Below are 24,834 nucleotides of genomic sequence, written 5' to 3'. Positions count from 1 at the left end.
TAATAATTTAGGGTTATTGTCTTTATAATATCAATCTTTATTCGATTTATATATATATATATATATATATATATATATATATATATATATTAAAAAAAAAAGTCATGACATCTTTTTGGATATTTTGTGAAAAACTACCTTTTAAACTTTGAATTTTGCGAGAAACTACCCTAAAAACAAAATGTTGTAATTAACTACCTTAAGTATAAAATGTTGTAATTGACTACCTCCCACTGGAATAACACATTTGTTTTTTATTTTACGGTGTTGACCATGTCATGTGAGGGTCACATGACCCTTTAATGACTTAATTCCCCCCTTTTCTCCCAAATTTTCCCGCTTTATACCAACTCTTTTCCTTAACAATATGATTATTCATATTTTATATTGTTTATTTGCAACCCCTTTGATAATTATATGGGCTGAATTGGTGTAAAGCGGGAAAATTTGGGAAAAAGAGGGGAATTAAGTTATTAAAGGGTCACGTGACCCTCACGTGACATGGTCAACATCGGGAAATAAAAGTCAAATGTGTCATTCCGGTAGAAGGTAGTCAATTACAAAGTTTTATATTTTATAAGGTAGTTAATTACAACATTTTGTTTTTAGGGTAGTTTTTCGCAAAATCTGAAATTTTAAAGGTAGTTTTTCACAAAAAATCCTATCTTTTTACTTCCCGAGTTTCATAATAGCTATGACAATTGGAGATTTGAACAATTTTTAAGGTATGTATTTAGTTATGATATTTTAGAAATTAAAGTGTAAAACTTCACATTGAAAATTACATTTCATGATTTTTATACATTACAATATTATTCGAAAATTCAGTTATTTTTGGAAACTTTGACCATGAAAAAAAGTGTTAAATGCATTATGATATAAAGACGTAAATATATTGTACATGTTACCTTAAAAATGCACCTTAGTCATAATAATTGAACTGATAAAAATCCAATTCCAATACTGATGGTTGAGAAGATCCGAGCACCCACCAAATATATTTAAAATTGTCTCAGAAAATGATTATATAAAACCGCAATGTACTACTTTTTTATGATTTGATGAATGACACGCCTTAGCTTGTAGATTAAATTTATAATATATGATGCTCTTTAACTTTGTTGGCAACGGCAACTTTATATGTTTTTATTGTAAGCTTTTTGGATAGAAAGAAAGTATAACCTTATCTTAAGTTGAAGGGGCATAAACTCTGATTGATAAAATAGGATCTTCAACTCCCTTCACTTTTGGGATAGTTGCTCATTCATTGGAACTCTGTGCAGTGGTCCTTCATTCATTCTTTCTTACACATTCCTTCTTCAAACTCCTACTTCTGTGCTCTACACCTAAAGTCAGTCCACTTCCATTTGTAACTTTATTTCATCATCACAACATTATTATGGAGTATTTCACTACTTGGATATGCATGTTTATATAGTTATTGTCAATCATCTTTCAGATAGAGGTGATAGATCATAGATAGATGCAACTAAGAATACCGTTCGAGTCGATTTCACTTTTTATTAAAAAAAAAAAAAAATCATGTAATGTTGTGCACACTTGACTCCTACACAATATTATCACCAAAAGTAACTTGTACTTAGTACATTTTACGTGGACACGAATATTGAATATAGCCTGTTTGTATACAACATTATTGGTAAGAAACAACATGCTTTAAAGAGAAGCACAAAAGGCAAGTGTAAATGACCTCTAATAAAAGTAGCATGCAACTTTTTCTCAAAAAAAAAAAATCTAAAATCTTAACCAAAGAAAGAATCCAAGCTAAGGTCTCATATTTCCCTTTCATGGACATAACAAAAAAGCTAAGAGAGATGAGCTAAAGGATGTGATGGCAATTCATTCATTTTTAAGGCTAAGGATCACTAATAATAAAGGTTGTTTTGTTTGCTCTCCAGCAATGAATATGGGACCAATTGCCACCCACTTATTGCTCTATGTACTTGACTTCAAACTAAAAGGACACTTTGAACATCAGATTATAAATAAATAAAATAAAAGTTGGAGGCAGATGCTTATGTAGTACTTCTTCATATATTTCATACATAGTTTCATATACTTCGTATTAAATTATAATTAAACTGTTAAATATATAAATGGTATAATTTTTGCATTGACAATCATTTAAAGTTGCAATTAAAAGAGAGCGAAAAAAGTAGTATGAATTATGAAAGCTTATAAATATATAATTTAAGTCACTAATAAATAATACTCTATCTTTTTTTTAATTTAATATTAATTTTCATTTTAATTTAGATGATTGAGATCCAAAGAACCATGTTGCATGTTGAGGGTTTGGGGGTATGTAAACTGACCATCGGCAGTAGTTGATTTTGGGACATTTGCTAATTTGATCAAACGAGTTCAAATTTTGTCAATTCAAATAGCGTGATGTGTTTTTTGGGACAAGACAATTGCATGGATCCAAGGTTGCATGTCCTACAAATAAGTCAGGTTTACTAAACTAAGTTGCGCTAATTAAAATACAACTATACAAGAATTAAATATAAGTAATCCGTATTAAATTATTCAACTCCGTCATTTTTTAAAAACAAATAAAAATGGTTACATAGTAAATATTAGCTAAGTGTTCAACAAAGATGCTTTTGGTGGTATAAAGAATTCAAATATGTAAACTAACAATTAGTTCGATGCTGACCTACCTTTGCCAAAAAGAAATTAAAAAAAAAAAGGGTCGAAAACCAAGTTGTTCATAGAACACATCATGGGGAACTAACATTATAATATTTTTTTTGGTGACCTTAAACCTAATTTCTAGCTTTTGGACTGATATTTCATTCCAAATTCTAAGGTAGGGTTTCCTATTCCTCCCATGACACTATTGGAGAAGAAACTTGGGTTGGGGCCTACAAAAAACTATCATTCCTAACAAAAACTAAAGAGTATCTTGATGAAATCGTACGTCCTCTAATTTTTATAGCTTAATCAATACATTTATATCAATTTCCCCATATTATTCTTTTTATTTCTCTTTCTCAATAAACAATATTATATATAGCACTTGATTCTATAGAACGAACCGTGCAATTCAAAACAAAGGGAGCCTAGAGAGGTTCATACGCACTACTGGCATAACAACATATGGAACAATAAAAATAACAGGTGTTGGACAAACATAAGTAGAAAAATCAATCAAGGATTGAGGAAGGAATAAAAAATAAAAAAAAAAAAAAGGACAAGAAAAGAAAGGAAAACAGTAAAGAAGACACCATTAAAGTAGACAGGATTAAAGAAATGACATTAAAGATGTGTAAGCTAATCCATATTATCAAAACAACAGAAAGCAAGGTGGCTGTGTGTTGGATCAACCAATAGCACAATTGCTTTGAATTTTAAAGCAATCAATCATACAAAAGTAGCAAAATTTATAATAAAACCAACCTCATCAACATAATATATTACAGTATTACAGATTTACAGTACACATCCATGAAAATTTAGTGGAGCTAAAGTGACGAATCTCAAAAAAGTTGATTTATTATTATTACTAAATTCATACTACTTGAAAGATGAAGATTCAAGAGGGTCAAATTGCAGTGTAACGCGGCAGAACGAAGACAGCTGCATCTGCTAGTATGAAGAAAACTTCATATATACTTCACTTTCAATTCCATCCCTCTAAAGTCTAAGGTACATTTTTCAAGTAAAAGGGGGTACATACTACATTACTACATACTCGCTTTATCATTCTTCTCGTGTTATAGTCGATAACATCTATCAATCTCATACAATTTTCATTAACAACCTATCATCCAAATTATTCCAAACTCCAATGTCACTGCCAATCATCAGAATAGTTCTGATCCTCTATTAGAGATTATTTATTCTCTATTATCCTTTAATTTATCCACATATAATCAATCAACTGAAAACCGCCAACTTATTTACTTTTGAAACGTTAATCTGTCTGTCAAATGGAGAAGAGGTTTCGTGATACAAAGTAAAACACTAAATTAACAAAATGGAGGATCTCAACTAGAATTCCTTTAAATCCTAATAATAATATGAAATTTCCCCTTTAAAATAAAGTGGCACGAAATATCTCCTCTTAAATAATCATAATATTAACCAATCCTAGTCTATCTCAACTCTCAACTACCTCTAACTAGTTTGAAAATGGCCTAAAAGAGAAGTCAGAAGAAGAATAAGACTAGTGATAAGTGGGGTTAGGTGCTCAAGGAGCGCAGCTTAAGTAACATACGTAGATTGTTCACACCTAAACATAATCCTTAATTAATACAAACAAAGCCCTTCTTCAACTCCTTTTAATCGCAACGTATTCTTTATTAGAAGTATACAAAATACAGATTTTTTTTTTTTTTGGTGTATGATTCTTTCTTTCTCATTATCACATAATTTCCTAGTCAAGTCTATATTATCTTCTTAGAGAATAGAGATTGTACATACCCGACGTTGCGATAATAGCGAACAGATGGTGTATGAAAGAAGTCTACTTTATCCATTAGTTTAAACATAATAATCAAAAATCAAAGTTTTTATTTTAAGGGGTAGTCCAATTTATTTCCTTAACTTTCCCCTCTTTCAGGTGTCAACCAAAGCTTTATTTAGACAGACAAAGATCTTATAAAGAGATTTGGTAAAATTTGATTAGACAAAGATGTGCAACATGGAATCATTTTAAAGGGAAATTGTTTAATAATTAGAAAAGGAGAGTAATTAGCAACAAAAAAAATGCCAAACTGCACTTACTTGGTTCTTTCTTTTCAAAGGGCCTTTTTTACGTGGGGTATTTATTAGGCAAAAGTCACATGAGTTTGGTTTTCAATCATAATAAAAACAAAAGCTAAGATTATACTTATCTTAAAGAGTTTACTTTAAGGATTTGATGATGCTAAACTAATAATAATACAGCATAGAATACCTAGAGCTGGGCATGGGCCGGGTCAGCACGCGGGCGGCCCGGGCACGGCACGAGGATGGCCCGGCACGGCCCGGCCCGACGGCAGGCCCGGCCCGGCACGATGGCACGCCCCTCGTGCCTCGTGCGGGCTGCGGTGAAAAAAAATCCAAAAGTGGCCCGGCACGGCACGAGCCCGGCCAATAGCCCGTGGCACGGCCCGCAGGCACGGCCCGCAGGCACGGCCCGCAGGCACGGCCCGCAGGCACGGCCCGTAGGCACGGCCCGTAGGCACGGCCCGCAGGCACGGCCCGCAGGCACGGCCCGCGGGCTAACGGCTATAAACTGGCGCTGCTCTTGTTTTTTCCCTCCAATATTTACTATGAATGCATGCAACTCGGTGATGGTGTCGAACAATATAAAAATCATGTGAAAGATAAATTTTTTGAGTTATATAGAGTTTATGAATCTAAATATGGAACCGTCACTCATTTTGCCCCTTCTCAAACATCCAAAAGCGTAAGTAAAACGGGCAAAAGTTTGGCGGCCCAAGCTGCTAACATGTTATCTAAGTTTTCAGGTAGTGGATCATCATCAAGGCGAACACAAAGCGATGTTTCGGAGTTGCAAATGTACTTAAACTACGACTTCATGAAAGACTTGGACGAAGATTCGAGGTTGGGGATGGACATCCTAGATTGGTGGAAATCCCAAAGCACAAAGCATCCAATTTTGGCGGCAATGGCACGTGATATTTTCAGCATCCAAGCCTCCTCCGTTGCCTCGGAACGAGCTTTTAGTGCTTCGGGAAGGGTTCTAGACGATAGAAGAACAAGTTTGAAGCCCGAAACACTAGAAATGTGTGTTTGCTTGAAGGATTGGATGGATGCCCAAGAACGCATCCAAGATCGTACTTTTACGGCCAACGACAACATCGATGGTTCCGATCGTTCTGGTTCAACTAGCTCCTCCGCATTAGCTAGTGAACATGAAGCCGAAAATGAAGACGAAGAAGATAATGAAGACCTTGATTGAAGATTACCAACAACTCGAGAATTAATATTAATTAGCGAAAATTCTAGTATTTCCTATGTACTCTATTAATTAGTGAAAATGTTAGTATTTCCTATGTTGGCTATGTACTCTATTAACATTAGCCGTATAATAAAATAACAAAATAAGTTATTCATCAATTATTGTTAGTTGTACACTTGTACTTCATATTATCTTTTACTTAATAAATTTTTATGAATGAATTTTTTCAACTTTTAATTTTATGGAATATGTTATATTGTTATTTAATTTTTGTCTAATACTTATATAGTTATATGAATAATATGATATATAGTAAATTATGAATGAACAATAAATATTAATATAATTTAAACAATATTTAATATAACTTAACTCCATAAAAAATTTAATAATTATTAAATTCAAATATTAAATTGTATAATTATTCAATTCAATTTTTTCTTTCATAAAAAAAATTCAAGTTTTTTTAAAGTTTTTTTTAATTTTTTTTTTTAAAAAAAAAAAGAAAAAAGGGTAAGCCGTGGGCCGGCACGGCCCGCCTCCACCGTGGGCCGGCACGGTGGCCGGCACGACGGGCGGCCCGGCACGGCACGACCGGCACGGTGGGCCGTGCCGTGCCGTGGACAGGGAAACCTTGAAGGCCGGCACGGCACGGCACGGCCCGCCTCCACCGTGGGCCGGCACGGCCCGGCACGACACTGTTCATGGCCCGCCTAGGCACGGCCCACGGCAGGCCCGGCACGGCCCATGCCCACCACTAAGAATACCACAATATTGAAGTAGCTTAGAGAGACTTAGGCTTGTATTTACAAGAAGACTAGTACTCCACCTCACCTTCCCCGTTAACTTGTCGGCCACTTGTCATCATCGCCACTGTGTTCCAGATATACGACAAACACCTCCTCACATCTCCTTTCGACACGTGGGAGCGTCTCATTGGGCCGCGTTTTTAGTTCCAACCTCTGACTAAAGTCATACAAATTCATTCAACCCAACCCAACCCAACCCACCTCAACGTCCGATTCTAAGTTTCTAACTAACAAGTGCTAAGATTAACTAGTACGAGATCATTGTAGTTTGTTTGAGAAATGCCTTCCCTACAATTGATGTCTAGCTTACTCGAGTTGGAAGTTAGTGTCAACTAGGCTCTAATAATTAAAAGCAAGTAATAGGTTAAACGGTTTCATAGTAAAGATAAAAGTTATTTCAATCCATTAGACCTTATATGACACGCTCTTTATTTTACCTCAAGTACACATATTAAATATTTGGTACCCAAATATATAGATAGGACACTTCAACCCTATAATATTAACCAAAATCATGCATGAAAGTTTGATAAAAATAGACAGTTCGAGGTTAGACACTTTAACATGTTATGTCGGACATGGATACCTGAGTCTAAAAAATATTTTACTCAAGTAATCACACCAGTAAATATACTGGTGTCAAAACATATACTACCTCCGTTACATATTATTTGCAACGATTAGACATTTCTCCTCTCTACTTTATGTCAAATCGTTTATGTAACGGAGGTAGTAATATAAGAAGGAAACAAAGAAAAGTCTGAGCTGCCAAAATAATATTAAAATGCAAAAGAGCAACATGAACCAAGTTAAGTGAGACACTTCAAATAGGTAAATTCTCATCAAATCTGAAGAAAATATACCACAAATCTCATCTAAATAATTGATTTGTGGTAAAGAGAGAATACTCTGACATGCACATACATACTTTTGATGATGAATATTAAAAAAAAAAAAAAAAAAAAAAAAAAAAAAAAAAAAAAAAAAAAAAACCTTAAAGTTTGAGTGCACACTGATGAGTATCCCACCAAATAATAGCTATATTTAAGTAAATAAGATTAGGACTAAAGAAGATGCATGTTGTAAGTACAACCACTACCATTAGAATATTTGGCAACTGGCAATCTATGAGAAGATAACACAAATTATAAACAAACAAATTAATACATTACATTAATCTGTAATTAGTCAGAGGCTTAATAAGTTAGGACACAAGTATGCTTCCCTCTAGGAATATAATTAGCAAAATTGTACTATCTTTGATTATACTAATTAGTTATACATCTTCTGACAATGAACGAGGAATCAGAAGATAAACAAACCCATCAGCATGCACTGCCCTATTGCAGTACTATATGTCAGATGCATTATTTGACACATGGCTTTGCCCGATTCGGCCACATTTTCACTTGTTATTTTTTATATGCATGGAAATTGGAAATGATGCAATACAAGCAAATGATAATATATACACTCTTAGATACAAGTATGTTTTTCTAGTAGTTTAATGGTGTACATGATGGTGCTTTTTCAGATCTTTCGAGCTAGATAGAAGGGTGATTTTGGAATGAAAACATATTATTTGACTTTTTATTGTTATTTTTTTGGAAATCAGCTAGGAGTTCCTTTACAAAAAAGTTTTATGTAATACAAGTGAACATTGCAAATCTTAATATTAATGATGAAGTAAATAAAATGGTAATAGTAATGATTTAATGATTGGTTATCTAAGATTAAGCATAGACACATAGCACATAATTTTGACTCTTGATGAAACACATGGTGATTTATTCTAATACTCCATATGTGCAAGAAATAAATTTGAAAAATTTCAAGGCAACAAAAGAAGTGGGGAGACAAAACTGAAACAATGAAATTTCCTGGACAAAGACCTTAAGAGAAAGCGATTAGTTCCTAATATTTTGTCCACCAAATTAACCCAATCTCTTGAGTCTCTAACAAGATGTGCTCCGACAATCATTACAGTTTAGACCAAACTAGTTAATGATAGTTGACCTTCTACCATATGCAACATTCTGCTATATATATGGTTTAATAGTAAACTATAGACCTTTTTTTTGTGGGACCTCCATCATCAAGTACTAAACATTAAACATCAACTCCTAAACACTTGACCTTTTTTTTTAGTAAATCCTAAACACTTGAACTTGAGTAGCACAGAGTGATCAACCACCCTTAACTACTAGTTGATGAAATCACTCCAATCTCTAGCTGTGGGGCTCTAAGAGTTATCTTATTGTGAAATCACAATCTCACTGGTATACTAATTTGACAATTTTAGTTTTGTCACATTAACTTGAGTAACAATGATCAACCACCCTGAATTGTTACTGAAATCACTTCAATCTCTAGATGCAAGGCACATCGCAACACATATCCTCGTTCTCAGTTTGTATCTATATACTTTATGTGTTCCAACTATTTTACTTTTGTCACATCACTTTAATATGTAGACATTGTTTAAAGCTAAACATGTAATAAGATTAAAAAAAAAAAAAAAAAAACATGAACAATGAGAAATTTGGGCTTTCTATCACTTCTCTATGATTTCATTTGGTGGGAATTAAGAAGTCATGATAAGTATCCAATTGGGTACCACCCTAGCAATAATTTAGATTGAGGTAAACAACTAATTTAGTTCAAAGTGCACAAGGAGGCTAATGAATATTAAGCAGTAAATTAAGTTAGTGGCAAAATAATTAATGTAGGGAACACCCCAAGTCCAAAAAAAGCGGCACCTCATAAAAATTCACAAAAGGAACAAACCCCAAGTGACATGGGACAAGCTGCCTCTAACTGATAGTCTAATCTGCAGTACAAGGTTACCTTTGTCCCCCCATTACTAGAGCACTCCTTAACCTCCAACAGGTATAAGCCCACATAAATTTCACTCTTTAGGCACTTTGCCTACTGACAAATTTTATGTGTACTGTATATCAAAACTTATCACCTCTAACCAAAACTCTTATCATATGCCCCCAGTTCTACGCCAAATATGCATCTTTACAACTTATATGGGGTCCACTTAACCAATGAGAAAGGGAATAATCAAGAGACCCTATAAGCGATTATGTACACAATTTCCTTGTCGCTGTCATCATAGTCCTAATTCAAAGACGCACAAAAACATCCAATATTTAAAGTCCTTTCTTCCAAATATATCTCCATATTTGATCAGGAAAATCCACAAATGCCCCTAAAATTAAATTATTTTTTTACCCGTTCGGAGTTGAGTTTGTCATCCCTTCTCCCCTCATTTATTTAATTGGTTTCAAGCATAGTAAATGGCGCACATTCATATTCCATGAGAATAATATATAAATAAGATGAATAGACTAGCCATAGGCCCCTTTAGATTAGATATAGGCATAACGTGCAGTGTCAAATTAAAAAAAAGTTTGTGGGGTGAATAAATAAGTCTCCTGCTCTTAGATCAACATAAGAGACACTCAAACCCAATACACTACCTAGTAAGAAACAACTTCAAACAAAAAAAAAAAAAAAAAGTGAATTTCTTGTGTTCATTCAATTCTTCATATAAAATAGCAGCAGTGAGTGCAGAAAATTCATTTACCTGATGGAACAAGCAGAGCTAGAGCCATGCCTTTCGGGCACATCGAGCACGATCTCAGCATCGCAAGAAGCTCTGCCACAAGAACGCCTGTACAGGTCACTGCATCAGCAACATAAAGCAAGCAAAGGAGCACAACAACTAGAAGATCAGGATGCAGAGCAAGAAACAGTATCTCAGACACAAATACCATTAGATTTAATGCTTTCTAATGAAGATTCATGTAATGAATTCAACGCGGAACTCAATCTGATCGACTGCATAAACGTAGGATCATCTCAGAGTTCGTCAGAATCTCCTCCCCAAGGATCAGAAAACTGCGAGCCTAGAGTATTCTCGTGCAACTACTGTCAGAGAAAATTCTACAGCTCGCAGGCGTTAGGTGGACACCAAAATGCTCATAAACGAGAGCGTACAATTGCAAAAAGAAACCAGAGAATAGGAGCAACAATCGCTGCGACTGCAGCAGCGTTTGGGCATCCTTACTTGCACCAGCACCACAATTACTCAAACATTGCTTCATTACCATTACATGGTTCTCCCAATAGATCTCTTGGAATTCAGGTACACTCAATGATCCATAAAACTCCTAATAATAATATGACAATGTCTTCTTCTGGAAATGTGTACGGACATCATGGGTGGTTAAGGTTACCTATCGAACAGCAACCCGCCGTAGGGAAGCTAGTGTCAGAGACCTACCACGGTAGCGTCACCGCAGGACCGTCGTCCAGAGGTGGACCTGGTAGGTTCAATATAGTGGATGAGGGTGTCACCAGTGGCGGCTGGTGGACTGGAGATACTCAGATTAAAAGTAATTCAGAAGAATCTACAAAGCTTGATCTATCCCTCAAGCTTTGAGAACTTTTTTTTCTTACAGGAATATTTTTCTTTTCTTATCTAGAATTAGGGGGTTTGCTACAATATGCTTGGAAAATTATTAGCTTAATTATTCTCTTTACTTCCTGGGATTATATCATGTAAATTTTCTAATGACAAAAGGTAAAAATGATTTTTCTTTCTTGAAAGTTTTTCAGCTTAATTTGGGTGTAGAAATGGTCATAAAAGCAATTCTGTAGACAAAATTTAACTCCATGATGTTAACCAACTAATTTAGTTGACATCCGAATAAACAGCTTATAACAAAGTTAGAGTTAACTTCATGTTCATAATCTTGTAAACCAAAGACAGCCAAAATCTGCAAAACTATTCTTCAATGTTTCAGCTTAAGATTTCATAAACAATCTAATTCATCCTGCTTTAAACTATAAGACAATAACTGACATACAAGGATGATAATGTACCACGAACTGTGAGCAAAGTGTCCCAATCAACTGTAGAACTCTAAGAAAAAAGCATTTAAAGTGGCATAGGAAGCAATATATTCAAATTCTATATGTTTAATTAATAATGCTATTATTAATAGAAGACAAGAGAGTAGAAACACCAAACCCAACATAAAATGCATTTGGCATTTTGCAAGTGATATCTAGTGAAAAATCTTCTACCAACTTTTCTAGTGTCTACTGTCTACTGTCTAGAGGTAGGCATCTGATAGAGTTATATAGCCTTCTGGATACTTGGCATCATGCCATAAACCATCAATCTATTTCCCCTACAGGGGATGGCTGCGGAGGCCAGTGGGCCGGGTTAGCCTGTCTCTAGTCATGGCCTGGCCCAGCCCCAGCTCGAACTGCAACCACCCCCACCCCCAAGCAAAGCAGCAGGTGGGTTGGGAGCAGGTTATCCACCACAGGCTTGGTTCAAACTAACTAACTATTGACAATTAAGAACCCTGCCGAGACTGCCTCACCTCTCAACCCGGCGTGTACAGTTGCTTCATATCGTGGTCATAATTCCCCTGACTGGCTTACTTACTACCTCTATGTAGAGGTATCTTACTTCATTCCATCGATTCATATAATCATCATAGCAGTGCTGATGATACAGAAACTCGAGCAACCTTATATGTGATCACATAAATAGAAATGCATACACACTATTAGAAGTGCTGTATAAAGAATTGAAGTTTAGACTTTCCAGCAGCCAATCAGCAACAAATCTATTGGTGCTAGTTTTCAAAGTAATAAGTAACGTCAACGACTACAAATGTCAGAGATCAAACCTCATTTATTTTCGTGCCACTGTCAGCTAATTATTGGTTTACAGATCTTAGGGGCCAAGTTGATATACTTGCAGACCGCTTATCTGCAACTTACCAGATACACCCTACTGCAACTCTGCAAGTGGAGACGTTAGCAGAGTCTAACAGGTCTTGAACACAGTCCATAAATTATTAGTTTACTACATTATGCAGTTAGTAGTTAAGAGAGTCACAAAGCAATACTTCAGTCTTCAGACCTTAAATTTGTACTAGTACTATCACCAAATATAAGCAACAATATCAATAGTTCACATAGAGATGGGCAGCGGGTTGGGCTAGCAGAGCTGGCGACCGGCCAACGAAGTAATAGAGCTACACGACACTATATTCATTTATAATAATAAACTGAGGCTAACTGGGTGGGGCTTATTTGGTCCACTAGGCCCGGTATCCAAATGGGCAATGTCCGACCTGGACCACAGACCACATCTAAGTTTCAATAAAAAAAATCCAATTAATCCGTATACAACTTTTCAAGCTGCCTTGCTTCCACAACAAAGCTCTTATAGGAATTAGTATCGTGAATAGACAAAAACAATTAAACGGTACAGAGCTTCCGATGTCATAACTAGTGGGATGTCTGCAATTCTACATACCTTCCAATTCGTTGATTTCAAACTTAAAGCTGTAAAGATATTCTCAGCTTTCAGCTAATCCAACTAAATTGAAATCAACAACACAATGATCATCAACAATAATGAGGCTGGATACTAATATCAACTCTAGAAACAAACACTGAAATGTGACTAGCCCTTCATTAGTGAAAGTGATTGAACAAAAAGAGAAATAAAGGACAATAAGCAGATTATGAAAGAACAGAAGTTTTTTGTTTTTTGGAAAAAAAAAAAAAAAAAAAGAAATAGCAGAAGAATGTAACACAGGGTTTTACAGATCCAAAGATGATATAATGACTGCAAATCTGTAACTGTAGCACATTCAAAGATTTAAAATTCGATGTGATAAATATGAAGCCCAATCAATGGATGTAATAAATATGCAGCCCAATCAATCATAATTTTCCATTACAAGCCAACCTTTCTTCACGTCTCTATTGTATTGTAAAGGTTTTATTAAGCAAACCGCAACTGTGATCTTAGGCTGCAAAGTAGCAAGCTAACTGCATTACTCGTAAAAAAGGTTTTTGCAAACATTATTGCGATCATGATCGTATCTGGGACTATATCCCTTAAACCAATTGAATTTCCCCAATCAAACCATCAAACTTCAGTCACTAAAATAGGCCCACGAATTCCACTTCCACTAAACCCAGGTAGAGAAAAAGTAAAACAACTAACCCATTCGAAATCTGGTTATAGGTTTAAGCTATGTTTAACATGCTAATAAACCTTCACCTGTTTAGTAAAGCTTCTGTACAGCATCAGGCAAATGATGCAATCATGCGACTAACATGCAGCCAAATGAAGAAAATTGTTGACCTTAGCATCCCAATAGTTCTAGTTCTATGCTTTTGTCACCAAATTTCTTATTTGACGAAAGCTAACATAGCAAATCTAGCCAGCAGGAAGAGACTGGTATTTGAAATAAACTCATAGTCAAGATCCAAAAGGCAGTGTTAAACATCATGTACAATTCCGAGACACACACCAAGGTGTCATGAGCCAAACCAATGTGGAAGCAGCCTAATTAAGTCTCAAGTTAGCTATCATTATTCATTACCTAACACAACCATCTCCTAACAGCTTGTCAAGATGAGGAGTTAGAATCTAACTTAGATTTAGCATAACTGCCCTTGCTCATGTCATCACACCAATAATGAATTGATCTCAAAATATATCAATTTTGTCAACATTCAGCAAGCAAGCAATTCAAAAAAGAGAATAGAGCAAAATTGCATATTATGAACAATTATTATGTTAATGGAACATTCTATACCCCCTAAAATCTAAGTAAATTCAATGCCATTACCATACATCTGATCTTCCAAGGCTGCCAGAAAGGCACTCTACATTTCGACAAAACACTTGACAGTTTCTAACCATCTCAGGAGTTCGGTTCTATCCTTGTTGACCATGTAATGATGCAAGAAAACAGAAAGTTCACCATCCACTCCTCTTGCTTCCAAGTATTGATGAAGTGCCTTACGGAGTTTAGGGTCCAGTTTTCTGAAGTAATAGAACAATAATCATGTCAATTACAGAGAAAAGAGCTGTAGCCAAGCTAAAACAGTGGCTAGCACAGGCCTTTAGGTAATGCAGAAATCTTAAGTCACATTGCAATAAGATTCCTGGGGACATGTATACTAGCCTATTATACAATCCAAAATTGTGTGCAACCAAGAGCTCAAAAAAAAAAAAAAAAAAAAAAAGAAAAACCACATTTTTTAAAGTCTCAAACTGGAATAGGGAGTAGAGTGCAATGAATATTGAGAAGATAAAAGCACTAATCATTAGCAAGATGTGCAATAGATTTCAAAAAACACACCCCAATCTTGAATACATAGATTAATTACATATATTTATTATCTCTGATGCTCGGTATACAATAATGTAAATTATTAATCTTTGGCAAACTTTGGTGGAGCTACTACTATTCCACATTTCCACTACTTTGAAAAATAATGAAAACAGGAAAATCTCAAAGAAAATGCTCATGATCATTGTAACCATCATAATTACAAAATCAAACACTATCATGCTAAGCACATGAAGCTGTTACGGCAAAGGAAGCAGTACCTTATATTAGGACCCATGTGAGCTTTAGGCAACAATTTGTTCCCATGAAGCATGTAGACTTTCATGATCTCCAAGCCATCTGGCCATGCAGAGCAAACAAATCCTAATCCATCAGATCCTTCTCCCTTATATATGTCAACCAGCAAGCTTATGTGAAGACGAGTATCTTTGCCGTCGGCATCATCCCCAGTTTTTGGGTCAGATACACAACCATCGAACATTGTAGCCTCAATTTTGATATCTTCTTTTTCGCCGAATTTGTGTCGTAGCCTAACAAATTGCTCGCCTGGGCGGTCTTCAATTGAGAAGAAATTGAAACTTGCAGGAGGCTGCATATTCAGATAAAATAAGTTTAGATAGATAACAGCAGCCATTCTTACAACTGCAACAATTGAAAGAAGGTGAATGTACTGCTGTGCTGTCCTAGGAAAATGAAAAGGTTTTTAGAATATTTTTAAAACTAATTTTGCCCAAGGTTTCTAACGGCTGAATGGGATGCCAGTAGATACACTGGCCCATGATTCATTATTCATTTTTCACATTCAACCCAAATAATGTCGAAAGTAACCTGATAAAAATTCATCAACATTAATCTCCTATTTTGCCCATGTCAAATTTTCCTTCCCAATGTGTTGCCAGATCAATTTCATACTTTGGTCAAAATGTGGCAATGACAAAAAACCACAACATGCAACATGTGACAATCATACCTTAAAGGTCTATAGGTGATCATAGTGCTATCATATTACAAGATCATCCATCTTCATTTCAAAAAATCTGATACAAGCGAGGGAGCAAGATCATCCACCTTCATCTTAAAAATTCTAACACAAACAAGGGAAGGAGATAAACATAGTCTTAATACCAAAAAGGGGTCAGCTACATGAAGATGAATGTAGTCAAATGCATAAATTCTATCCATTCATTCCTTTCCACTAACCATCAGGTGTTCTACGAGACCCAAAGCCTTTGTCCTTTTTAATACCTCAACACATGTCATCTCTGGCTTCCCTCAGTTTCTTTGTAGGTCAACAAAATTCCAAGTCTCTAATCCCCATACAGCCATACCAAGCATCCACCCCTCAACAATGGCCAGACTAACATAATCGACTTTCATTTCTTTTTTAGTGTGAATTTCAGCATTGTGGACTCTATGTTCCTTGTGTAACCACACATCCTCACGCAGCTCCAGTCACCCTCTTTATTTAAACAATCCTGATCACCCAATATTCTGATTGTTAAAAAATTTAAATAGGCTGGCCTAAGCAGTCCTATATGAATTTCCTTTACTTTAAGAGACACATTAGTCACCAAAAAATCTCCCATTGCTCCTCTCTATATATTTAGCCGACACAAATCATATGAGTGACAGTTTGATCAACATCTCTAAGCTTTTGTAATTTGTACAATAGACCCTGGATACTAGAACGTCTATAAACACTAACATAGAGTTAATTATCCAATCCAACTTTGCTGTACTATGGTCTTTTTCTTTGTTGATAGTTTGATACTAAACTTAACTCCAACTACATAATCACTTAGTAATAAGTCCTTATCATAAAACCTCAAAATTTTAACTCTTGTCTGTAAAACTCCAATTTAGCATCGCATCCTGCTTTAGTTGCAAAAAAAACACACATTTAAAACCACAACTCATGCCAACAGTTACATCCGCCTCTAAACCAATCCTACTTGAGCAGTCTAATTCCGGTAACCAGACCTCAAAATTAGACTCGATTCTGCTCTAATTGCAACCAAGAGCTGATATAACCAACTCTCACAGTCTCACACTAACAGTCACACCCATCATTCCATCCCCGCGCATTACTACTAGAAGCCCTATGATCCATCCAACCAACATTTAACATGTCCAATTCCATGGAAACTAAAGGAGATACCATCAACGTGTCTGACAGAAAAGATACTATAATCAGTAACATCACCCGTACTTCACCTAAGCAGCACTACCTTACTCCATAAGGTCTCAGGTAAAGGGCACTCGATTTTGCTTATGTATCATTATCTTCTACTTCTATCACTCTTGGTAGACTTTGAACCGATTTTAGGTCTAGAAAGTCACTTCTTTCTCCCATTCCATAGTTCTCACAGCTACATTTTCAATAAAACATGAAATATTTACAAAAAATAAATAACGATGTGTTGTAATAAATTTCCAGAATCATCCATTTGTAATAAACCCATTTTCTATTACTCCCCTAAATCACATGAAATTATGATATATACTCTTTCACAAGTCACACCATCAAAATCATTCATTTATTCTGTAAAATTTCCAAAAACAATACCAATTGAAATAAAACCATCTAATGCAATCTTATTCAATAACCAATAATATCAACATTTCAAAGTTTTACCAATTGCAGAATAAAAAATTGAAATATTTGCATAATACCTCTTGAGGGGGAGCATATTCAGTCTGATATTCGACCTCAGTGCGAATAATTCGAATAATGTTGGAATCGAAAGGTGATCGGAGCTTTGCCGCTTCAGAAGAGTAAGTTTGAATTTGTGTCGGAGAATCGAGGAAGCGTCGAAGAGGTAAACAAAGTCGGTTGCCGGAAAAGGGAGATGAAGAAGAAAGACATTTTCGGGATATTCTGAAGAGAGAAGCCATGAAAATTGGAATCTGTAGCAATATTGGGAGGTTGAAGAAGGGTTTTTGAATTTCTGGGTTTTACTGTGATTTTTGGGATTGTTGAGTCCATACTCAAAGAGTTATAGGCCCAATTGTGTTTAGGATGGGAATTGGGAAATTAGCCATTACACTGGGTTTACCCGTTTTACACTAACAACTAATAAAAGAGACATCAATGGATCGGCACATTTTACGTGTCAAATGATTTACAAATTTTAATGTTGGACTTGAAAATAAGATAAAAGAATAAGGGAATCTTTACCACCAAAAAAACCTCTAGTAAAATTAGATCACACTTACCACCAAGAACCCTTGCTACTTTAAATTTTGTATATTTGATTGTTTTGCTAGCGAACAAGTGTACAACGGTAGACATGTTGTGATATTTAAAATTTATTTATTCAGTTCTTTAAATAAATAAGTAAAATCCTTATGATACAATTGTTGTTTACTAGTCTTTAAAGGCAAGAGGCCAAATGAGCATTCATGCTTTTTACATGTCATTGTAATTATGAGCGGGGGATAAATAATATTTTGTGGATAGTATTAAGGAGTTAAAATGAAGTGGATGGTACTAAGGAATTGAAATTAAATCTTATTTATATCATCATAAGCCTAAATGTACGGATTGCTTATAGGCCAACCAAAATTCTTCATAATGACATGGTTTAGTTTATGCATGGGTCATGCCACAATACATTTCAAATAAAACCAATGGTTCATGTCATGGAAAGGCACAAAGATAAGGCACAAATTGTATAATTGTGGATCATCTCCAATGACATAGAAGTTAATAGGGTGTCCGTTCGGTTTTCGGTTTGGATTTAGTCCAAATCCGATCCAATTCGAAATATAATTCGGTTTTCAATTTTTCAATTCGATCCGATCCGAATTTCTCTCTTGATCCAATCCGAATTAAAATTCGGTTATTTGGATCCGATCCGAAAATCCGAATTATAATACATTATTTTTTAGCTCCTAATACAATTATAAAAATAAAGCTTTAATACAAATAAAAGTCTTTAAAATAATGAGTAAAATAAATAGTTCAACGTCAAGTCATTAATTAATTAATACAAAGTCTCCCTAATTTATTTTTTGTAGTAGTAAGTATTTGAGCTAAACTTCAAAAAATAAAGAAATCCATATTTATACAAGCTTAATTTTACAATTCTGTTTTCGGTTTGGATTGGATCCAATTAGGGTAAATTCGATCCAATCCGAAAATCCGAATTTCCAAAAAATCTCAATCCGATCCAATCCGATTTAAAGTTCGGATCCGATTCGAATTGATAATTCGGTTTGGATTGGATTGGATTTCGATTTTTATCCGAATTATGGACACCCCTAGAAGTTAACTCAACAATTAGCTAAATCTATTACGAGTATATATCATCCACATCAACTATTCACGCAAATACTCATAAAAGACAGAGAAATAAAAACCTAGGAACACGTAAAATTAGAGCAGCAAACAATGATATTAAAGAATTAAGAGTAAGAGTCCTAGACTAGAATAGTTGACAACCTCAAATTAAGCAAATCCTGTACCATACACATATTATTATGTCCACGTCTCAAGGTACACAACCTCTCACGGACACCATATTAGTATAGTTGCCTAACAATCTAATCTTTACTCGTATTCGTATAAACTTGAGATATTTATTAACAGTATCCAGATATTCCACACGCATTGTACTGTACTTCTACCCTGTGTAATTAATGTCACATAATTTATTAGTAACCAATAAGGAACAAAACTAAACCATTAAATTTAAATAAATAAATAAATAAATTATACGCTACTGTATTATATTGTCGTATAGAAATAGAATTGGTGGAGGAGTAAAGCAATAGCAAAGATTGAGCGTTAAGATATGGAGAAAGTGAGAACACAATTTTATTCTCACTAAAATTTTGCGTTCCATTCATTCTCCTCTTTTTCCTTAACCATTAATAATTAAATAAAACTCCTCTACAAATATTATCTTTCACTCTCAGTTTGCAATTTGTTTTTAGCTATAAAAACAATCATCCGAGCGAACGTGGACGGTATCAAGGTTATCGACCAAATAAGTTCGAAACGAGCGAGTTGTTTTCTTTCGAGCTAAGGAAAGGAAATCGTTCAGTTTCCTTTCTCTTTCTGTGATTACGAATTATAAAAGCCCGGAAAAGGAATTTAATTACAATTTTCTTGGCCCATATTTTTAATTTTTCTTGGGAATACCAATTAGACTTTATTCTGGATTAGAATTATTTTATTATATAAGTGTAAAAATTATCCAGTAGGAGAGAGAAAATACAGAAGAGTTTAGGAGAGAGAAAAAAAAGGGAGTGAGGCAAAATGTTGTGTAGAATGATACCAAAGAAGAAGAAGACAGGCGCGGTTCCAGTTTACTTGAATGTGTACGATCTTACCCCCATTAATGGCTACGCTTACTGGCTTGGTCTCGGTGTCTATCATTCTGGTGTTCAAGGTATTCTTTTCTCTCTCCTAAATTCTTCATTTTTTAATCAGATTCAGATCTGTTTTTAGCGGTTGTTGTGAAAAATGTAATGTGGGTTTGTTTGGATTTATGTTAATTTATAATGGGTATTTTTTAAATTTATTTTTTTTGGTTTGTTATCTTGTTTGTAATTGGTTGCTGAAAATTGGTTCTTTTTTGCTTGAATTTTGGTGGGGTTTTCTGGGATTTTGACGTTTTTGATTCTGGAATTTTTAGTAGATCTGGTGATTCTAATTTCTGTAAATTTTATTGCTTTTGATACACTCAAATTAGCTGAAAATTTAAAACCCAGGTGCAATTTTCATTTTGTTGTTTTCATAATTTGCATTTGATAGAAAAATGTCTTGATGACAATGATACAGCTGCATGATATACTGGAATTTGGTGCTATAATTCTGGGATTAGAATAGTGTACTTTGTGTGGATCCATGGTGTAGACCCCTCTAATTATCTCAAGTGTGTAAGTTATGTCATTTAGTGTTTATCTCTTTGTGAAATTGAGATTATAAGGATTGTGCATTTGTATTGGATTAGGATTGAAAATCGTGTGCTAGACTTTTGATTCATGGAGCATTGTTGTCGGAATATCACCGACGCTAACTTATTTTCTTTTCACCTTCCCTGGAAATTAAACTTCAGTTAAGGTATAGATACTGAGTACACTATATACAGCTATAATTAAGCTCAGATAAGTGGAATTCTGGTGGATAGATAGATGCCTACGTCGTAAAATGATTCCAAACCTAGGGTGTTCCATGTTGAACTCCATAACATGTATTTGTTGCTTTGTATAATTCAGAGTGTGTTTAGAATTTGCTTATAAGTTTTCAGTAATATTTCTGCTGTAAATGCTGGGTTTTGAAACTGAATTATGCTCAATTCTTCAGTTCATGGGATCGAATATGCTTTTGGAGCTCATGATCATGCCACGACTGGGGTATTTGAAGTGGAACCGAAGCAATGCCCTGGTTTCACATTCCGAAAATCAATCTTGATTGGAAGAACAGATTTAGGTGCTAAAGAAGTTCGCGCATTGATGGAGAAACTATCCAAAGAGTACTTTGGCAATACATACCATCTTATTAGCAAAAACTGTAACCACTTTTGCAATGATCTGTGTATACGTTTAACCGGAAAGCCAATTCCAAGTTGGGTCAATCGACTAGCTCGACTGGGTAAGATATATGCTCTGTGTTTTCTATTTATCTTTGTAGTTCAGTGCTTTGAGTATATTTTATATGTTTTCCTGCTCATGCTCTTGTTAATTCCATAATTTGGTGATGAATTTCTGTGCTTAGGCCCACTGTGAAGTGCTTCTTCTATCATGTACTACGTATTAATGTTGTGTGAGTCATGCTTCAACTAAATGTATTTTAGTGCCCCTCAAACAATTAATTAAACCTAAGTGTGTTGTAGTGGTATGACTACAATGACCTCGCAGCTTATAATAAATTTCTTTTCATGTTAAAGTTTTATTATGTTTCTAGTTAACAAATTACAAAATTTGGTAGACTAAATTTTATTTTCCCACTGTCTGATAGTGACAAATGTATGAGGGAGGCAGATTCAGGCCATATACTAGCTGTTAAAAATTGAAATGCCGTGGTTCCCTTGCTATTTGTTGTGACCAACACTGTTGACATCCGGTGTGAGGAAGATGGACTTTTGTTAGAGGTGTACTTTTGTCATATAAAGTTCTTAATAGTTATACAAGTATTAAGAGTCAATGCATGCTGGTGGGTAAAGATTTAGCTATTAGATAGGAAATTTCATGTTTCAGCTGTATATTGTAAGGAGACCCCGTATCTTTCTACCACACATCATAATTGATTTGGTAAAATCTGAGGGTGTTGGTTCAAGAATTAGGTTTTACTTAGTGGTGTCTGTTAATGTCCCAAACATTTTCCTTACTAGCCAAAGTTCTTTTTCTGTTGGGGGTGCACCATTTATTGATGTAGAAGCAAACTTGTTTGTAGGGTTTAGTTTATTTTACTCTCTGTGTTACATGGACTTGCACACAAATGTATATCTGTAGAAGTGTCTGACCAAGCTATTTTAATTTAAAATTAATTGAAGTGTCAAATATTAATACCCATGTTAGAGTGTCGAGGAATTCTGAAATTAAAAATCAGAGTTATAAAACAAGCTGAAGTGTTTCTTACATATGCAAATTTTCAATCTCAATAATTTTTTCATGGAAATCTTGTTTATTCAAAAACTAAAGAATTCACCCAAGTCCAATCAATGATCTTTTTGCTAAATCATCTTTCTTCCTATCAATTTCAAGGTCTACTGTGCAAATGTGTTCTCCCAGCAGCCTTGGATGAAGCTAAGGTTCGTCATATTAGGGCTGAAAGCAAGGCACGTAGTGATGTAGATAAGAAAAAATTGAGAAGCCAATCAAGTAGGTTTGAGCCTTCAAATTCTACATCATCAGCATTGTCTGATTGTTCGACAGCTTCTGCTAGCAGAAGTAGGAGGCAGAGACGCTGTGTTCCTCCATCTTCGTCTTTGATTTGTGCTTACCCTCAGCAGGAAGCTGTTTCATAGAAAGCATCTATTTTTTAGGTTTGCAATGTAAATTTGTGGTGCAGACATATTTGGTAGAAGGTGCATGTTTCAATTTATTTTAAATTTTCGCTGATAGTTTCTGTTACCAGCTGCTGGTGTAAGCAATGCAGCAGTCTCTCAAGTGTATCAAGTTCCTTATTTTGCCATGTAATTCTTGTTCATGATACCGCTCTTTTATCTCCGAAATTATCCCCCAAGCCCCCTTACCCCTCCAAAAAAAAAATAGTCCGGCTTATCAACTATTCAGTATAAAGTATATCTATACAATTCACACCCTAAACTAATGACAATTGAGAAATTTCGCTACTTATTAGTTGCCTAACAAGTAATGGAGTAATTAGTAGCACTTTTTACAAAAGAAAAAGGGCTTGATACCCTTTTAAGTAATCTTATCTAAGTTCATACTTTGTGAGGGTTAGTCGTTTTCATGAGCTGTATTTTCTTCATAGTTTTTCGCATTTGGCTAGCTGATTGCTGATGTAGCTAACTATCTATGTCATGGAGAGCAATAGTCTCATACCAACCGAGTTATTGTATTAGCAATTGACACACTAGGGTGTTGTTGACCAAGTCAATTAGTATTGCCAACTTTTTCAAGTGTTGCTTTTTCCACTTTGATAAATCAAGAGCCAAACATGCTACGGAGTAATCAAATTATTATTTACTTATTATTTCTTAATTGAAGTTGCGCCAAAATAATAAAAATTTCTCTCTCTAAATGTTAATGAACTCTTCTAAGGTGAGAAAGTAAGTTTATCGCTTTGATAAACTAGAGATGGTATTTTTGTATCATTGGCTTTTTTTTATTTGAATAAAACTTTTTCTTGTTGTGTTGGTGTTTAAAATTGGTTAGATATCACCCAACTTAATTTCGTTGCTTTACAAAAATACTGGTATCTTATATGGAGTACTTTTATTTCATACCCCAACAAGAATTAAATATCAAGTTGATAACTTCAAATATGTAGAGTAATAAGGAAACTAAAAAGCTCGTAGTTAACCACAATTCTAATTAAAACATACCATAAAGAGATTAAGAGAATACTCTTATCACACAAAGATCGAGTCTTCGATGTCCAAAAGATTATTAACATACCTCTAATTTTGCATAATAATTACCATAAGGAGGTGATTAAGGTATTTGGTAATTGATTAACTTAATAATTAATACTCCGTATTTAATTTACATAGTAGATATGTTACCTCAATAGTCAATACAATATTTGTATGAGACTATTTGTAACAAGCTAACAACAAAATATATTTGTAGGAGACTATTTGTGTTAGACTATTAGGTAACAAGCTAACAACAACTATTGAGATTTTGACCATAGTGTGAATTATACCTTGTCTTAGAAGATTGCTTTCATGTTAGGAATGAAGTTATATGAATATTACACATGAAAACTGACAAAATAAATCATGCAACTTTTTCATGATTACTTCTTCTTCATTTTGTTTCCTTCTTTATTTTTTTAATTTGTAATATTCCCTCTGGTTTTTTGCTTTTGTCTGTCGAAAGAGATTCGAGTGACCCGTAAATTCATACTATAAAAAAGTTTAAAGAAATTTTGAAATTCTTTTATTAATTTGGAGTATGTTCTAACCTACCTCGTTTCTTTATATTATTTAGTAAAATAAAGATCATATATGAATAAAGGCAATAATAAGGTCAACAGTACAAATTGAATGGCATCTTCTTCTTCTTGTTTTTTTTTTTTTTTTTTTTTTTTTTTTCCTTCTTGCTTTAATGCTTTATAAGTGTACTTTCAATTGTTTCTCCATATTCTGTATTTAAACGTTTTCTTATTTAAAATGCTCATCAGCTCCTGCAATGAATCAAACTAGGTGGTCAAATACTCTTCTAGTATTGAAATAAATAATACAGAGTACATTTATTTCGC

General features: G+C 34.6%; 3 protein-coding genes across 3 annotated transcripts; 2 read left to right on the top strand and 1 right to left on the bottom strand.

Annotated features, from left to right (window-relative positions):
* The first annotated feature begins 9,952 nt into the window (after nucleotides 1-9,952).
* On the top strand, nucleotides 9,953-11,378 carry LOC145556825 (zinc finger protein 3-like). The gene has a single exon (XM_081618473.1). It carries the CDS (start codon nucleotides 10,343-10,345, stop codon nucleotides 11,195-11,197), a length of 855 nt encoding a protein of 284 aa, XP_081474599.1. The 5' UTR covers nucleotides 9,953-10,342; the 3' UTR covers nucleotides 11,198-11,378.
* A 2,881-nt stretch (nucleotides 11,379-14,259) lies between these two features.
* LOC145556824 (uncharacterized protein At2g39795, mitochondrial-like) lies at nucleotides 14,260-17,923 on the bottom strand. Its single transcript, XM_081618472.1, has 3 exons — nucleotides 17,607-17,923; nucleotides 15,194-15,522; nucleotides 14,260-14,623 (listed from the first exon to the last, which is right to left on the bottom strand). Exons 1-3 carry the CDS (start codon nucleotides 17,826-17,828, stop codon nucleotides 14,464-14,466), a joined length of 711 nt encoding a protein of 236 aa, XP_081474598.1. The 5' UTR covers nucleotides 17,829-17,923; the 3' UTR covers nucleotides 14,260-14,463.
* A 1,974-nt stretch (nucleotides 17,924-19,897) lies between these two features.
* On the top strand, nucleotides 19,898-23,094 carry LOC145642497 (deSI-like protein At4g17486). Its single transcript, XM_081693706.1, has 3 exons — nucleotides 19,898-20,329; nucleotides 21,247-21,534; nucleotides 22,647-23,094. Exons 1-3 carry the CDS (start codon nucleotides 20,197-20,199, stop codon nucleotides 22,907-22,909), a joined length of 684 nt encoding a protein of 227 aa, XP_081549832.1. The 5' UTR covers nucleotides 19,898-20,196; the 3' UTR covers nucleotides 22,910-23,094.
* Nucleotides 23,095-24,834: the final 1,740 nt, after the last annotated feature.

Source organism: Chenopodium album, chromosome 8 (assembly GCF_948465745.1).
Source record: "Chenopodium album chromosome 8, dcCheAlbu1.1, whole genome shotgun sequence".
Lineage (NCBI taxonomy): Eukaryota > Viridiplantae > Streptophyta > Magnoliopsida > Caryophyllales > Amaranthaceae > Chenopodium > Chenopodium album.
This window is presented reverse-complemented; position numbering and strand designations above follow the sequence as displayed.

Bases quoted from the DNA above. Each gene is read 5' to 3' on its own strand.
- LOC145556825 (XM_081618473.1), top strand. From the start codon at position 10,343: ATGGAACAAGCAGAGCTAGAGCCATGCCTTTCGGGCACATCGAGCACG.
- LOC145556824 (XM_081618472.1), bottom strand. From the start codon at position 17,828: ATGGCTTCTCTCTTCAGAATATCCCGAAAATGTCTTTCTTCTTCATCT. The intron at 15,523-17,606 runs GTATTATGCAAA...CTGAATATGCAG, and splicing joins AATATGCTCCCCCTCAAGAG to CCTCCTGCAAGTTTCAATTT. The intron at 14,624-15,193 runs GTACTGCTTCCT...CTATTACTTCAG, and splicing joins CACATGGGTCCTAATATAAG to AAAACTGGACCCTAAACTCC.
- LOC145642497 (XM_081693706.1), top strand. From the start codon at position 20,197: ATGTTGTGTAGAATGATACCAAAGAAGAAGAAGACAGGCGCGGTTCCA. The intron at 20,330-21,246 runs GTATTCTTTTCT...TCAATTCTTCAG, and splicing joins CTATCATTCTGGTGTTCAAG to TTCATGGGATCGAATATGCT. The intron at 21,535-22,646 runs GTAAGATATATG...ATCAATTTCAAG, and splicing joins CAATCGACTAGCTCGACTGG to GTCTACTGTGCAAATGTGTT.